Source organism: Bos javanicus, chromosome 12 (genome assembly GCF_032452875.1).
Source record: "Bos javanicus breed banteng chromosome 12, ARS-OSU_banteng_1.0, whole genome shotgun sequence".
NCBI classification, from domain to species: Eukaryota; Metazoa; Chordata; class Mammalia; order Artiodactyla; family Bovidae; genus Bos; species Bos javanicus.
Window position 1 is genome coordinate 69,462,518 of NC_083879.1, and position 17,656 is coordinate 69,480,173.

Below are 17,656 nucleotides of genomic sequence, written 5' to 3' on the forward strand. Positions count from 1 at the left end.
GGCTCTTAACTCTGCCTTTCTGCTTATTAGTGGCTTTGCTTAATGGTTTCAGAGGGAAGGAAGAGTCTGAAGCCATTGGCCCAAATGACGTACCTAGGAAAACAGTTCTGATGTTAAGTGGTACTTAGTTCTTCATTTAGGTCATATTTAGAGTAAATGCATCTTTGGAGAATACGCTGAGACACTAAGCAGGACACAGGTTGTTTTTCCACATCTAGGTATTATAGTTAACTCTGTCCCAGGGTATTTAATCGCAAACATTTTATTAAGTCTCATAAAGGCCATTTTCCTGTTAAACTTTTGTTTACTACTGGGAATCCCTGCTAAGAGGAGGCCTCACAAAAGAGTTCAAAAATAAATGAATCTGTTACATCTACATAATTATTAAAATGTCCTATAATTTGACATGCCAATTTCTTTGCCCTGAATGTGTAATTTTACTTAAGTATAGCATTATACAGCATAACCATTCTTCCTGATGTTGAAGAAAAAAAATGCAATTTTAAAACATAGGTCTCTCTCATGCCAGAGACTAAATTACTTTATACAATGAAGAGCTTCACATTCTTCAAAAGCCACAACTTTTAAAAATCACCTCTGAGTTCTCTGACTATAAAAACTATATATTTTTCAATAGAAAGCAGTAACATTAATATTTTTCCAACGTTCTACTTTATTCAAATTTGAATGAACACTAACTCTTTCCATTTTCTTTCATATTGTCTAAAACACACGATGTCACGGACATAGTAGTTCTCAGCACTACTCAATACCTAATAAAGGGAAAGGCAGGAAAAAAGTAACGCTCTCAAAAAGTAATAAGATTAACAATATAAAAGGCAGAAAGATCTGTTTGACCCTTAAAAGTATTAGCAATGTAATGATTGTGCATAAAGGCAGTTTTTTTTTGTGTGTGGGTGGAGACAAATCCAGGTGGACACGCGACAATAGTTCCTGGTTTTCGGTTACCAGGAAAACCTTACTAAAACAAGGTTTGAATTGATAAAGAAAAGCAAAGAATATAAAAACCATAAGACTGCCTACAAACAAAAGAGGTGGGATCTGAGTTTCTCGCCTCTTGTTTTTTACATCATAGATTTCCAAAAAATTCTCTAACTGCAGACACTGAAAATACGGGCAACAATACTGTTAGGCCAATAGTAGATTTTCATAGGCCAACTTTGCTCATATTACCAAGGAGAATCTGGGGTGATCTGAAGACTGGAGTATGCAAGGATTGGAGGGAAAAGCTGTGCTACTGGCTGAAGACAAAACAGGACACAAGCAACCAGCTAATTCTAAACGGTATACGAAGGAGCATTTAATGTAGAGATAGTGCTGAGTCGTAGAAGAAAGAGGATTTCTCATTTGTCTGTCTTGCTCCACTGTTTTTTGACAACAGAGAAAGTAAGGAAGATTACATTAGCTGTCATTATGACTCCATCATGTTTAATAAACTTAAAATTGAGAGAACATCTTTGTAAAATAGAATTCTTAGCCTAACACATTAATGGTGCTTAATGAACCAAAACTGGGTAAATCCCTTTGGAGAGTCAACATATAAACAAAGCTATTAATTAGGTCACAGTTGTTTCCCAACAAGCCTTCTGCTTGATGTACTTACAGTAAACAAAACCATATCCATCCGTCTTTGTGCAGAAGTATTCATCAGTGCAACAAAATGTGATTATTACACCGTAAGCGCTTGTAATTACACGACCTTATGGTGACAACACTGTTGGCCCTGCCCTTCATCAGCATCTGTCACTTCCCCAGCCCCTCCCCGACTGAGGCTGGCCGCCCGCTTTCTGGAGCATTGGGCTTTGTAGCAAATTCACTTGTCTTTATGTCCACATTAAAGCTTTAGGAACACTTCCTGGAAAAATTTCCAGAAAGTAGGAATACTTTCTGAAAAGGAATACTTTCTGCAAAGGATACAAGTGGGGGCATCCCTCAGAGAATTATGGGATTCATTTCTAGAACACCATGAAGGTGTGAATATCACGATAAAGTGAAGCACTCAAATATTCTGATTTCCCAGGGTGTATTGAAGTTATGTTCACACTACATTGTAGCCTAGCAAGCCTGCAACAGCATTAAGTCTGCCTTAATTTAAAAATACTTCATTGCCAAAAACCTGCTAACCATCATCAGGGCCTTCAGCAAGGCAGACTAATAACATCAAAGATCAGTGATCAAAGATCACAGATCACCATAACAAATATGATAGTGAAAGTAGTGAATGTGGAATAGAGCTGAGAGTTACCAAAAGGTGACACAGAGACATGGAGCAATAAGCACATGCAATTGGAAAATGGACTTGATAGACTTTCTCGACTTAGGGTTGCCACAGACCATCCATTTGTAAAAACTACAACATCTGCAAAGCACAGTTAAACCAAGTATGTCTATATTTCTAAATCACACAAGAAAAAAACTGTCTCAAAAATGAAAGCTTTGAGAAAGAACATTATTTATGGTGTTTCTTTTTTGCCGAATTGAAAAGTTGACTGGTAATCAGAAGTTTTAGAACAAAACACAAGGTTTAAATCTGGGGTGGGTGGAGCACAGAGGACAATACCCCACCTCTGAAGCTGCGGTAGCGCATCTCTTAGGTCCCATCAAGTCTCATCCTGTCCTGCCTACCAAAGGAGTCAGCAACTGCCACCAGCTCAGACCAAGATGTAAGCAAGTGGCCAAGTTTACACTTCCCCACAGGACCTCCCCGTCACATCACTGACGACCCAACCAGGGAGCCCTAAACCGAAGGTCACCTAACACAGGAGTGGGAAGGGGAGCTCCACAGTGAAGGGCAAGGTCAACCACGGAAAAAAGTCCAGTCACTGCAAAGGGGAGAGGCTTCAAAGAGAATCCTTGCGTTTCCCTTCTCTCTCCATCTTCCCCATTCACCCACATGCTCAGTCTCCACACCCAGACACTAGCACTGACTTCTCTCTCTTCCCTCAGATCCCACGTTCAATCCATCACACAGTCCACTTGGCTCCATGTTCTTCTCGATCCCAAATCCAACCATCTTACCATTTCCACTGCTACCACCTTAGCCTAAGCCACCAGAGGGCAAAATTATGAGAGCGATGTCTGGAGATCTAACCTAGATAGTTGCTAACTAACACAATTGGCACAGTATATCTTTTATTTTTCCATGCCTCCAATTCCTATGTAATAAGATTTCCTAAATTAAATGCTATTTGTTGAAATGCTTCGTTTTTCTCACTAGGCCTTTTCTCAAAGACTCCCCTCAGGAAATCTTGTCAATATTCCAAAAGCTGAGAAATTCTGCAACCTAACCTGACAACTTCTAGGCAGTCTAAATGAAAGGCTGATTTTATGATTAAGGGAATCCAAAAATCCAGGGAAAAAAATCTGTGACATAGGGGAAATGACTGTGTTCTTGAACAGTGAAATTTGAAGCCTTGCCTAGCATCTGAATTATTTTTCTGGTTTTTCATCTTAATGAAAAATAACAAATCAAACAAACTTTTAATATGAAAATATAAAGTTACTATATATGTTATTTAATAGCACATTCTAAAAGTGTGGGTCCATACTGGAGTTACTGTCAAGAATAAGAGGAAAAACTAACTAACTGGACATTACTATCATGTTTTACATGGAAAGATACACTGAAAAATGGAACATAAATGGAAATAACTGAAATAACACAGGAGAGCGTCTTACCATTATCTTGTCGCTATCAATAATAGTATTCAATCTGTGTGCTATGGTTAGCACAGTGCAGTGGGCAAATTTCTCACGGATTTTTTTTTGTATTAACTCATCAGTTCTAGAAACAAAGAAGTTGAAGTAATTAGTTCGGTAAAGACAGAAAGAGCAGACTTCAGAAAAAATTACCACATAATATTTTCATAAGACTTTTAAAAATCAATACTTTAAGACATAATCTTGCTCGCCAAAAACTGAGTAGAAAAAAGTCTCTTTAACAGACTTTTTATAAAACAATGTAAAACAGTCTTCCTTAGAAATTTCCTGAAACTATCAGGAGCTGGACTAGAAATCAAACTCTCTTAGGATGCCTCATAACAACATTAACACGTTTTGGTTTCTTTCTCTGTTTTCTAAAATTAATGTGATCAAGAGATAAATGTGGGCAAAAGAGAGCACTTAGAACATTTCTCAGCAATATTCGTTTGTTTTCCTTTTACCACATTTAAACTTCACATTTCAATTTCATGGGCCAAAGCTCTGTACCTTGGATCCACATTGGCCGTGGCTTCGTCAATAATCAATATCCGATTTTTCCTGAGGATAGCCCTGGCAAGGCACACCAGTTGTCTCTGTCCAACACTAAAGTTTGATCCGGATTCTGCTAATTCAGTATCCATTTTACCAGGAAGATCTTCGATGGCTTCCTTCAGTTGCACCTGTGGATACAGAAAGAAGGACATTTTCCTAAAGGTACTACTACTAAAGGGGACAAGCCTCTTAGACTTAGTGCTTTGAGGTCATCAGGACTTCTTACATGTCCTACATGTACAGCCAGGTGATAGGGAGAGCTCCTTCATAACAGCAAGGAAGACAGTGGAGTCAGTGAAGGACAGAAAGGTCTCAGTGACCTATCCTGCCACAGGACACCTACTAGGGACCTCACCTAGGGACTGGTTCAGAAAGTCTCTCAAAAAATGAAGCTGTTTCTCTCAGTGTGATTTAATCGGGATCTTTATGGCTGACTCAAGTTTCCCAAACTACATCCTGCAGTGGAGTCAGTACTCTACAGAGAAAAAAAATGTTTTTAATTCCTGCAGGAAGTATGGTTCTCTAAAGACATAATCCTATGAAGAATTCATTTTGGAAGGTCTGAAAGTTTAAAAAAAAAAAAATTCAAACAATGACTAACTGTACAGCTGTAACCCTTAAGCCTATTCAGGGGGCTTCTTTCCCAAGTTTAACACTATACTACTAGGCCACTCAAGGCTATTTAACTTCAACATCGTGAAAGTTTCATAATGAATGAAGATCTTGTGAAACACAAGACACAACATAATGTTTTATTTCCCCCGCCTATGGGAGTGGATAGTGTTTAATCCATTGTTACAAGATTAACCAGTATTACAAAATTAAAAAGAAATAAAAAAAACTTTGACTGCCAAAGATAATCTGCTTTCAGAACCTAGAAATACTGGCAGGAAATTGTGACACCTCAGAATCAAAATGCTCAGAGTTGAATTCCCTATAAATTGCAGATTTCAGAGCCTGGAAGACTGACACTAAATGACAAAAGGTACAAATTCAAAACAACAATGTGAGCAATTGGTCACTGGGATTTGTACAACAATGACAAAAATATGACTTCTTTAAAGGAAATAAGCCACACTTTTCTGAAATGAAGAGATCAAGCAATTATTCAGTAACTATTAAGTGCTTACTTTTTAAAAGCAAAAAACTGAGGCTGGGTCACATGAGGAATATTTAAGAACCTCTGTATGGTTTAGAAACCTAGAAAGAGTTTCTGTCATAAGTAGCTTAGAATCAATTTTAGAACTAGGGCAAATATACAAAATAATTAGTATTAAAATATACAAACCATTAGCACGCTAACAGTCAAAATCTATTTCATGCAAGGGTAAAGAAATTCAAGGAAGTGGTAGAAACTAAAACACAAATAATAGAAAATCCTCTAGAAATGAACCTATCCATATAAAAACTGAGCAGAAGCACCAGGCTTCTTCTGTTACCTGTATTCATGTTACAGCATTAAAATAACATGACTCCTAATAAATAATTATTATCACAATCCAAATGTGTGATTTACCATTCTGAAAAAAGTTTTCTGAAACTTCACAGCATTTTATTACCAGGATTTCGTTTATCTTTCAGTTAATAATGAAAAACTACTATTGCCCACACTGAGTAGATATTACCTGAACAGAGGAATACAATGATGCTACAGGTTTCAGTTCAATTCAGTGCAGTCACTCAGTCGTGTCCAACCCTTTGCGACCCCATGGACTATAGCATGCCGGGCCTCCCTGTTCATCACCAACTCCCGGAGTTTACTCAAACTCACGTCCCTTTAGTTGGTGATACCATGCAGCCATCTCATCCTCTGTCGTCCCCTTCTCCTCCTGCCTTCAATCTTTCCCATCATCAGGGTCTTTTCAAATGAGTCAGTTCTTCGCATCAGGTGGCCAAAGTATTGGAGTTTCAGCTTCAACATCAGTCCTTCCAATGAATACTCAGGACTGATCCTCTTTAGGATGGACTGGTTGGATCTCCCTGCAGTCCAAGGGACTCTCAAGAGTCTTCTCCAACACCACAGTTCAAAAGAATCAATTCTTTGCCACTCAGCTTTCTTCACAGTCCAACTCTCACATCCATACATGACCACTGGAAAAACCATAGCCTTGACTGGACGGACCTTTGTTAGCAAAGTAATGTCTCTGCTTTTTAACATGCTGTCTAGGTTGGTCATAACTTTCCTTCCAAGGAGTAAGGGTCTTTTAATTTCATGGCTGCAGTCACTATCTACAGTGATACTGGAACCCAAAATAAAGTCAGCCACTGTTTCCACTGTTTCCCCATCCATTTGCCATGAAGTGATGGGACCGGATGCCATGATTTTAGTTTTCTGAATGTTGAGCTTTAAGCCAACTTTTATACACTCCTCTTTCACTTTCATCAAGAGGCTCTTTAGTTCTTCTTCACTTTCTGCCGAAAGAGTGGTGTCATCTGCATATCTTAGGTTATTGATATTTCTCCCAGCAATCTTGATTCCAGCTTGTGCTTCTTCCAGCCCAGTGTTTCCCATGATGTACTCTGTATATAAGTTAAATAAGCAGGGTGACAATATACAGCCTTGATGTACTCCTTTTCCTATTTGGAACCAGTCTGTTGTTCCATGTCCAGTTCTAACTGCTGCTTCTTGATCTGCATATAGATTTCTCAGGAGGCAGGTAAGGTGGGCTGGTATTCCTATCTCCTTCAGAATTTTCCATAGTTTGTTGTGAGCCACACAGTCAAAGGCTTTGGCATAGGCATAGTCAATAAAGCAGTAAGAGATATTTTTCTAGAACTCTTGCTTTTTCAGTGATCCAGCGGATGTTGGCAATTTGATCTCTCATTCCTCTGCCTTTTCTAAATCCAGCTTGAACATCTGGAACTTCACAGTTCATGTATTGCTGAAGCCTGGCTTGAAGAATTTTAAGCATTACTTTACTAGTGTGTGAGATGAGTGCAACTGCATGGTAGTTTGAGAATTCTTTGGCATTGCCTTTCTTTGGGATTGGAATGAAAACTGACCTTTTCCAGTCCTGTGGCCACTGCTGAGCTTTCCAAATTTGCTAGTATATTGAATGCAGCACTTTCACAGCATCATCTTTTAGTATTTGAAATAGCTCAACTGGAATTCCATCACCTCCAGTAGCTTTGTTCATAGTGATGCTTCCTAAGACTCACTTGACTTCACATTCCAGGATGTCTGGCTCTAGGTGAGTGACCACACCATCGTGATTATCTGGGTTGTGAAGATCTTTTTTGTACAGTTCTTCTGTGTATTCTTGCACCCTCTTCTTAATATCTTCTGCTTCTGTTAGGTCCATATCATTTCTGTCCTTTATGAAGCCCATCTTTGAATGAAATGTTCCCTTGGTGTCTCTGATTTTCTTGAAGAGATCTCTAGTCTTTCTTTGCACTGATCACTGAGGAAGGCTTTCTTATCTCTCCTTGCTATTTTTTGGAACTCTGCATTCAAATGGGTATATCTTTCTTTTTCTCCTTTGCTTTTTGCTTCTCTTCTTTTTACAGCTATTTGTAAGGCCTCCTCAGACAGCCATTATGCTTTTTTACATTCCTTTTTCTTGGGGATGGTCTTGATCTCTGTCTCCTGTACAATGTCACGAACCTCTGTCCATAGTTCATCAGGCACTCAGTCTATCAGATCTAGTCCCTTAAATCTATTTCTCACTTCCACTGTATAATCGTAAGGGATTTGATTTAGGTCATAACTCAGTGGTCTAGTGGTTTTCCCTACTTTCTTCAATTTCAGTCTCAATTTGACAATAAGGAGTTCATGATCTGAGCCACAGTCAGCTCCTGCTGACCATATAGGCTTCTCCATCTCTGGCTGCAAAGAATATAATCAATCTGATTTCAGTGTTGGCCATCTGGTGATGTCCATGTGTATAATCTTCTCTTGTGTTGTCAAAGAGGGTGTTTGCTATGACCAGAGTGTTCTCATGGCAAAACTCTATTAGCCTTTACCTTACTTCATTCTGTCCTCCAAGGCTAAATTAGCCTGCTACTCCAGGTGTTTCTTGACTTTCTACATTTGCATTCCAGTCCCCTATAATGAAAAGGACATCTTTTTTGGATATTAGTTCTAGAAGGCCATGTAGGTCTTCATAGAACCGTTCAGCTTCTTCAGTATTACAGGTCAGGGCATAGATTTGGATTGCTGTGATATTGAATGGTTTGCCTTGGAGATGAAGAGAGATCATTCTGTCATTTTTAAGATTGCATCCAAGTACTGCATTTTGGACTCTTTGGTTGACTATCATGGCTACTCCATTTCTTCTAAGAGATTCTTGCCCACAGTAGTAGATATAATGGTCATCAGGGTTAAATTTACCCATTCCAATCCATTTTAGTTCACTGATTCCTAAAACGTTGACGTTCACTCTTGCCATCTCCTGTTTGACCACTTCCAATTTGCCTTGATTCATGGACCTAACATTCCAGGTTCCTATGCAATATTGCTCTTTATAGCATTGGACCCTGCTTCTATCACCAGTCATATCCACAACTGGGTGCTATTTTTGCTTCGGCTCAGTCTCTTCATTCTTTCCGGAGTTATTTCTCCACTGATCTCCAGTACCATACTGCAGGGTAGTTAGGATATTAATTCACTAGGTCACTAGTAGAATTTGAACCCTTAATGTTAACTTCTAGTTCAGTGCTCTGCTAAGGACAAAACCATGTTATCTAGTTGCTTTGGGTTCTAGGGAAAAAGTCAAAAAATGTGAGGCATTATACTGCTGGTTTTCATTATCATCAGTACACATATTTTAAGTGCACCGATGTCATCAACATTCTTCTAGGAGGTAAACAAAGCCTGTTAAACTGATAGGCTCCCATTAATTACCTGCAATGCTACAAAGGTACACACACAGGAACTGATGTTAACATGTTAATTACACTACATAAATTACCTCTTCTAAGGCATTCCACAGTTCCTCATCTGAATGCTCATTGAAGGGGTCCAGATTCTTCCTCATTGTTCCAGTGAATAAAACAGGTTCCTATATACCCCAAAATAGGAAATGTTATTTCAGTAAACTACATTTGTCTTACACAAATGCTTACAGAAAATAACTTAAATTCAAAAATTACCCAACATTCATTACAATCATTAATAAGAAGGTAACGGGACCTTCGCTGTGTCACGTGGCATGAGGGCTTAGCTGCTCCACGCCATATGGGATCCTAGGTGCTAAACTGCAGATCGAAACCACATCCCCTGAATTATAAGGCAGATTCTTAAGCTGGGCCCACCAGGGCAGTCCCAAGAGGTGTTTGTTTTGATGAAGTGATCTGCTTTTCATATTATACTCTAGAGTCATAACTTAAGCTAATCTATGGAATAAATTGGTTTTGAAAGGCAAGACTTTTTGGATGTGTCTAGTGGTCCAGTGGCCAAGACTCAGTGCTCCCAATGCAGGGGGCCAGGGTTCAGTCCCTGGTCAGGGTACTAGAGTCTCACCTGCTGCAACTAAGGATCCTATGTGCTGCAACAAAGCAAGTGCACAGCCAAATAGACTAAATAAATACTATTTTTAAAAAAAAGATAGACCTTCCTTCCTTCCTTGAGCAATAAAAGGTTCCACAGGATCAACATGTTTGGGAATGGTGTTTGGGTGGTTCCAGAGAAAAGGAACCGGGACCCCATTTGAAGTTCAATCACAGATTTCATAATAAGGGCCTCGCTCCATTGTCATTTCCTTCAACTTCTTCTCTTTGGAAATCTTGTTGGAGTGAATGAGTCTCTCCAAATACTAGGGGACTAAAACGAGATTCTTTGCAGAAAGAAGGATCCTTCACTTCTGAACCCTTGACCAAGGCCTGTAGTTGATTTATGCTAAGTGTTAAATGGACCCCTCAGACACTCTATAGGCTTCAGGGGGATTCTGCTAATTATCACCAATTCACTGTTGACTGTCACAAAAGGAAAAGAAATTAACATCTCACAATGCTATAAGGGTGCTCACCTAAGTCTATATTGTTGCTCTCAGAGGATATAGTTGGCAGCATCTATTGTTTATTTAGCAGCAATGGAGGAGAAACAATTGCTTTGTACCTAAGAATATTTCTGTTTGCTATGACATGTCAAAAACATATTTCAAAATCAGTAAAATTTCAATCAAAACTTGTGGAATGAAAAGAATGATGTGCTAGAGCACTAACTGATTGAAGCTATAAAGACAACAGGCAATTTGTGAACAGTGTCTGCTTAAATATGTCAATGTATTTTATGTGTGGTGATTATTTTGGTTTCTACTCACTCTACTTTCATCCACTTGCCAAATACGAAACCATTGTATTATCTTCAAAAGGTAACAAAAGTGCTCACAGTAGACACATACTCCGAGGGCAGACAATGGTCAGATTAATGATCATTTCTGACAGATATTATTATTAAAGTACCCACTTATAACCAACAGAGTTAATAATCATATAAATAAGTGTTGTAAAACTATTCTGCAGGCAGAAGACTTCAGTGCAGAGATTTATGGTAGGACCTACAAGCTTCATGAAAATATACACTAAATTTATTAGGCTAAGAATCTTTTCTGAAGGCACAGAATTAAACCTCACTTAATAAAAAGTAGCTGGCACAGTACAGTACAGTTGAAGAACAAACACTCTTGTACAACGTAGTATTTTAAATGAAGCATCGGTTTCCAATCTGTTTTTCATCAAGGTTTAAAGTCAGATGTAATCCTTTGTGTGCCATATTCAACAGTAACTTTTTCCTTCGTTATGAATATGACACGAGTTCATATTAGGTGTGTGACCCAAAAATGGCCACGCTGAATCACACCATTTAGTTTAGTGATACCCTTGACACAACAGAAAGACTAAAAAATGGCAGTCTTAGTATAGGCTGCTGGAAGAAAAGATTGTTATCTTTGTAGGATAACAATCCTACAAAGAAACCCTACCTACTAAACTTCTAATGCTTAAAATGACCCAGGACCAAGACAAAAAGTGTACAAACGGGAACAAACAAGACAAATAAAGCACAATCATTTCAGTCCCAAACTAAGACTATCATGAGTAGCTACTACTAAGAAATTAACACAACACTGTAAATTAACAATTGTTGTGGTTTAATCACTAAATCGTGTCTGACTCTTTCACGACCTCACAGACTGTAAACTTGCCAGGCTACCCTGTCCATGGAACTCTCTAGGCAAGAATACTGGAGTGGGTTGACACCTCCCCCTCCCGGGGATCTTTGCAACCTAGCGATTGAACCCGCATCTCCTACATTGGCAGGCGGATTCTTTACCACTGAGCCACCAGGGAAGCTTCATAAATCAACTATGATTTAATTTTTTAAAAAAAGTATCTAGTGCTGCTGTTTAATGGTGTCCTAAAGCTCTGTTCTCTTTTCTAATCTGAGGACTTTTCATAAGTGGAAACTCATCTCCCTGTTTCAAGAATAAGAGAAGCACCTGAAGTCACTTTAAATTTTGGTACCCTCATCTTTTTTTTTTTAGATCCTGGAGCCTCTGAATGAATTAATCATCATCCATATTCAGAAGAAAAGGACATTGTTTGCCAACAAAGACAGAAGAATTTAAGTCATGTAAAGTCCTCTTTCAGGAGCTCCAGGGAGCAGTTCCAAGAAGAAGACTTCAGTGTCAGGAACAAAGGGTGACTACTTTAGGCTAGAATCCAGTTGTATTTCTTTACTAGTAACAACATATCCTACTCTTCTCTTTCAGTTTAATTCTCAACAAGATAAAAAGGGAAAGAAAACCAGAAAACCATGGAGAAGTCAAAGAGATAGCTCTGGTTAACCTTCTTCAACTTTACTGAAGAAAACGCAAGGAACAGAAATACCAAAAGAGCAGAGGGGGCTGTTTAGAAAATACCAAGCTTTTGCTTTGATAGAGAGAAAAACTATTAAATATAGGAAATGAATCTAATCATAATTAAGATGACGGCTGCTGATCTGTGCTGACCTCTGGGCTACAATCATAAACACTGAATTGACATGGAATCCCTCTTCAACAGAAAACATTTCCTTGTGCCATAAATTTCCTTGTGCCATTTTCTGTAGGTACAAAGAACCATCCAAAGAGGCTCGTATTAGCGATTAGACTCGGGATAACTTATTATTCTTCCCAAGACCCAAGTTTCCTTACTGGCAAAAGGGGCTAACGGTGCAAGGCTGATGTGCGAAGCTGGAACAACAGTGATTAACACTGACCAGGAGCCCAGCCCAACAGGGGACAGGGAGGGGCAGGATCTATCCAACTGCAAGCTCAGTCAACGGATCAGAAAGTCAATTTTGTGCCTTGTGACTGTCATTTTCTCTTTTATATTAGCTGGAACAGAATGGATATCCTAGATGGTTTTAAAATCCATTTAAAAAAAGAGGAAAGCTAATTAGAAGAATGGAGAGTGAAAAGCAGCATATAGGGTAATAATGTTCTTTTAAATTTGTGTGTGTGTGTGTGTGTGGACATGAAATCATGATACAAAGCAGTTCTACTGTGGATGACAGTCAACAGGGTATTGAAGTCCTCACAGGGTGATCAGCTGCTCAGGCTCTGGAATTGGGAATCACCATAAAATACATACGAAATTCAGGCTCTGCTGCTTACTTGCTAAGTGGGTTAAGCTCATAGTGCCTCAGTTATCAAATCTGTCAGATAAGGAAAACAAGAGAATTATGAGGATTAAGGAGGAGAGGGTAGGAAAGAGGCCAACGTGTGTTAAGAAGTCCACAAGTGTTAGGAATTATTATTAATACTGTGTAACTTGTCAGGGGCTGCAATAAAAACTAGAGCAATAGAAATAAGAGACAGAAGTCATGTCTTCAAGGACAGCAAGACAGCTGTCAAGAATGTTGAAAGCATTGAGAAAAATGCCAGAGGTCTTCGTGGGAGACTGAAAAGTATGACTGGGGTACAGGGTGATCGTCAGGAAAGAACCTGGTGGGAGGGGAGCCAATAACTAAGAGAAAAAGTGATATTCTTTCCTCTTGCTCCTTGGAGAAAAGACATTTCATAGATTTTTCAGTTAGGCTTTTCACTAAAACTCTACTGCGTTGCTTTTTAATTTTGCTTCGCTCTTTAAATTTCTATAAACAATGTGGTTTACATTATAAGCAATAAAAGTAATGCAAATCACCAAGGACTACAAAAACATGAAAAGAAAGAGCAAAGCCTTTCCAAAATGTGTTAGTCTTTTAGAAATAACACCTGAAAGGTCAGTGCCTTCATTCTTAAGAATACGTATAATTACTATTGACTGACTGGTGCCAAGAATCAGCCATGGGCCACAAACATTTTCTAATCTAAGTTACATTTTTAGTGTTAGTCACTCAGTCATGTCCAACTCTCTGTGACCTCATGGACCATCAGGCTCCTCTGTCCATGCAATTCTCCAGGCAAGGGTACTGGGGTTGGTAGCCATTTCCTTCTCCAGGGGATCTTTCCAACCCAGGCATTGAACCCAGGTCTCCCACATTGCTGGAAGATTCTTTACTATCTGAGCCACCAGGGAACCCCACATATTTTTAAAAAGTATTTGCTTAATTTATTTGTTTGGCTGCACCTGGTCTTTGTTATGGCATGTGACACCTAGTTTCCTGAACGGGAACTGAACCTGAGCCCCCTGCACTGAGAGCAGAGTCTTAGCCACTGAAGCAGCAGGAAAGTCCTTAGTCATATCTCACAACAAATCTGTGTCACATTAGTTTCTAGACCTGGTTCAAGGACCAGGACGCTGGACCTCCAGACAAGTGACTTCCTCAAGGCTCTACAGTCCTATGAGACAGAGCAGGAATTAAAAGGTGGCTCCTGTTGACACTCAGTCTATGCTCTATCCATGGGTGCCTCCTGAATAATCTCCTGGGACACTTTACACAAACATTCTCTTTTATCAAATAGCATTGCGCCTCAAAAACAAAGACATAGAGAGTGAAAAAATAAAGTTCTGTGTTTACAATGGTTAGTGATCATTATCTACATGGATACAAAGCTTAGCACTGTTTTGTAAGCACGGTCCCTGGAGTGTGTACACAGAGCATGCTCAAACGTAGGGTGGAAACTGATGGAACAGAACCAAAACGTGGTGATGTCAAGGGATGTTTAGTCTTTGCTCAGATGTGCTTCCAAAACATTATTGGCAGAGTCAAGAATCATCTAACATTATTTCTTTATTTATAGAGTTCTTTTATGTACACAAGCATACAACCTTTTCTTATTAAGAAGCATTAAAAGTAATACATGGCATGTTTCTGAATCCTTTTATCCAAGGACATAAAAGTACTTAACAGACACACCCATTATGTCTTAGAACTAATCTCATTTGCCCCATTTCAGAGATGGGTAAAATCAAAACTTAAAAGTGGGAATCTAGAAACATTTATTTTCTACATTAATCACCAAGTCAGCCACCAAGAACTGACTGCTCTAAGTACTTCAGGTAAGAATCCACCTGCCAATGCAGGAGACTTAAGAGATGCAGGTTCGATCCCTGGGTTGGGAAGATCCCTTGGAGGTAGACATGGCAACCCACTCCAGTATTCCTGTCCAGAATCCCATGGACAGAGAAGCCTGGCAGGCTGCAGTCCATAGCATCGCACAGAATTGGACATGACTGAAGTGACTCAGCACGCACACACACCAGCAATGCACAAGGATTCTAATTTCTGCACATCCTTGTGAACACTCGGTTCTTTTTTTTTTTTTTCTTAAAAATAGTTGACATCTTTAGAGGTATGAGGTGGCATTTCATTGTGGTCTAAAAAGAATATCTTGATTCCAAAAGGACTTATACTAATTCCAGGTATTTTAGAGGACAGGGAGCAACAGTTGTACAGTCATAAGACACAAGTCCATGTTCTCCTTCCTTTGGGTGCCATGTTCTATATGCTTCCTAATAACATTTCAGAGCTTATTATACCCGCATTCCAGGAAGCACATTTGCCTGGCTCTTAATCTCTCTTTTCTATGGTTCTCTTAAAGGTAGCTATTTTTCTCAGCATTCCTTGATGGTCAGCTGATTGCAGAGAATTTTTTTAAAACACCAAAGATAAAAAAATAAACCAGCAGGTTTATCATAGCAGAGGGCAGATTAAAGATGAAGGCACAGGGTCTATGCTGTCCTTGGCTATATACATGGAGGACAGTAACTGATCAATAGACATCCTCTGCATTATTTTAAGTGGATGAAACATAAGGAATGACAAGAGCGTCTACTATGCAAATAATCAAGCACTCCTTAAAAAGCATACATATTTAAGATGTCAAAAAAAAGGAAGAATCAGAAACCAGGAAGAGATGGTTAATTCAATGTTCCACCAACACAGAAGCCATGTACTGGGCCTAAGTGAATCGATCCACACGAACTTACCTATTTAGTCCTCACAGCAGCTCGAGGAGGTGGTACTGTTAGCTGCCTTGTAAGGGACAGGACATGGAATTCCATGCCCTGTGCTTTTCCTCACTATTCTGTACTGCATACCTGGTTAAAACCATTTACTAACGGCTAATTTCTAAAACTTTGCCCTGTCCATCTATATACACTGTAATTCTCAAAGTCCTACACTTTCACAGAAAGCGTTCAACTCTAAAGACGCAGCTTATTTCCTATAGCAAAATTCCATCATTAAGACATTTAAGATGCCTGTTTTTCCCGACAGAAACCTTTCATATGTTAAACAAACCGTTTATAATTGTGTTCCCAGAATTATGTGCTTATCAGTGGGCAAAACAGTAGTACCTGAAGAAGCTTAAATCCAGAAATCTTATCAGGAAAAGTTATTAAACCACACACACACTCAAGAAACAAACTAACAACACAAAAAAACCTGATACCTGAGAAAGTATCTGTGAAAATACCTGTACTTAAAAATATGCTCTACCGGGGGAAAAAGAATCAACACTTTCATCCAACTACAAAACAAGAAATCAAAAGAAATTAAACTTTAGATGGTGTATAAAAAGAACATGTGAAAATGCTCTGATGTGCATACCTGAGGTATAATTGACATTTTCTTCCTTAAATCATGAAGACCAATTTCAGTTGTCAAGATCTTATCAATCCAGATTTTACCTTCAGGCTCCGACAATCTAAAAAGCGCAGCGATGAGGGAACTTTTTCCAGCTCCTGTTCTTCCCACAATGCCAACCTGTAAAGAGATCCAGGAGGGATTAAGAATTAACAATATGCAACAAACCTAGGAAAAACCCTAGTTGCTGAAGATGAATTTTAAAAGTTCTACTGAGTGTAGTCTCTCTAGTTCCTCAACTGTGGCACTGTTGAGATTCGGGGTCAGGTAATTCTTTGCTGGGGAAGGGAGGCTGTCCTGAGAATTGTAGGATGACCAGTAGCCATGGAGTCTACCCACTTGATGACAGGAGCACGTGCCAGATGGTTGGAAACCAAAAATGACAGACATTGACAAATGTGCCATGGTTAAGACCCCTGGTTCGAAGAACAGAATCAGTCCACTATCAGCAAAAAGTCAGAAGCTTTCCAAGTGTTCCATTAGAATTCAACTTTTACATTAGTTGTATTCATAGTGTCTAGATATTTTAAACCTTGAGCAATTTTGCAGATATATCAACAAGTCAAGTCAGAAGTCTTACATACAAACAAATATTCAGATTTCCAAGATTTCTTTCAGTTAATAGAAGTATTCTTTCGTAGACAAACTAAATCACTTCCAGATAATAAATACCTTACTAATGACTTATCTTGAAAGGAAACATCTTAAAAATTTAAAACGCAAGTCTCAGTGTCTTAAAAGGCAGTAGCCAGGTAGACAAAACACACATAATGAGGTCAACAAAAACAACAACACAAACAACACTTTCTATTTATATGGGACCTTTCATCTCAGGACTTCAAAAGACATTTTACAAACCAATTAATACTTATAATTAAACCTTGGAAAGATACGTGTCAAGTATCAGCCAAGTTATTAAAATCTAAGCAAAGAGAAATTAAGTGCATTAACAATAAGATCAAAGATTCAATATAATGCATGTAAAATGCAGATCGGGAGTAAAACTTCACTGTAAAAACTGGTTAGTTGTCCGAATTCAAACATGTATGCAGAAATCCATCTTTTTTACCAATTAGATGGCAGACTACAAATTCCCTGGTGGGGCATATGATATGCTTTCACATGTGCTAAGTCACTGCAGTCGTATCTGACACTCTGTAGCTCGCCAGGCTCCTCTGTCCGTGGGATTCTCCAGGCAAGAATACTGGAGTGGATTGCCATTTCCTCCTCCAGGGGATCTTCCCAACTCAGGGATCAAATCAGCATCTCTTCATTTCTATCACTGACAGGTGGATTCTTTACAACTAGCGCCACCTGGGAAGTCCACGATATTAGCCAAGCCCAGAGGGCATAGCCAGCACTGGCAACTTG

General features: G+C 39.0%; 1 protein-coding gene across 3 annotated transcripts in view; it reads right to left on the minus strand.

The window, feature by feature from the left end:
- The window catches only part of LOC133258052 (ATP-binding cassette sub-family C member 4), a 184,096-nt gene that overhangs the window by 7,767 nt on the left and 158,673 nt on the right, over positions 1-17,656 (minus strand). For all 3 annotated transcript variants that reach the window (XM_061434391.1, XM_061434389.1, XM_061434388.1), the window contains 4 exons: positions 16,250-16,405; positions 9,186-9,275; positions 4,231-4,403; positions 3,700-3,805 (listed from right to left, as the gene is read on the minus strand). In XM_061434391.1, coding sequence (XP_061290375.1) covers positions 3,700-3,805; positions 4,231-4,403; positions 9,186-9,275; positions 16,250-16,405 — 525 coding nt within the window. The remainder of the gene's footprint in view (positions 1-3,699; positions 3,806-4,230; positions 4,404-9,185; positions 9,276-16,249; positions 16,406-17,656) is intronic.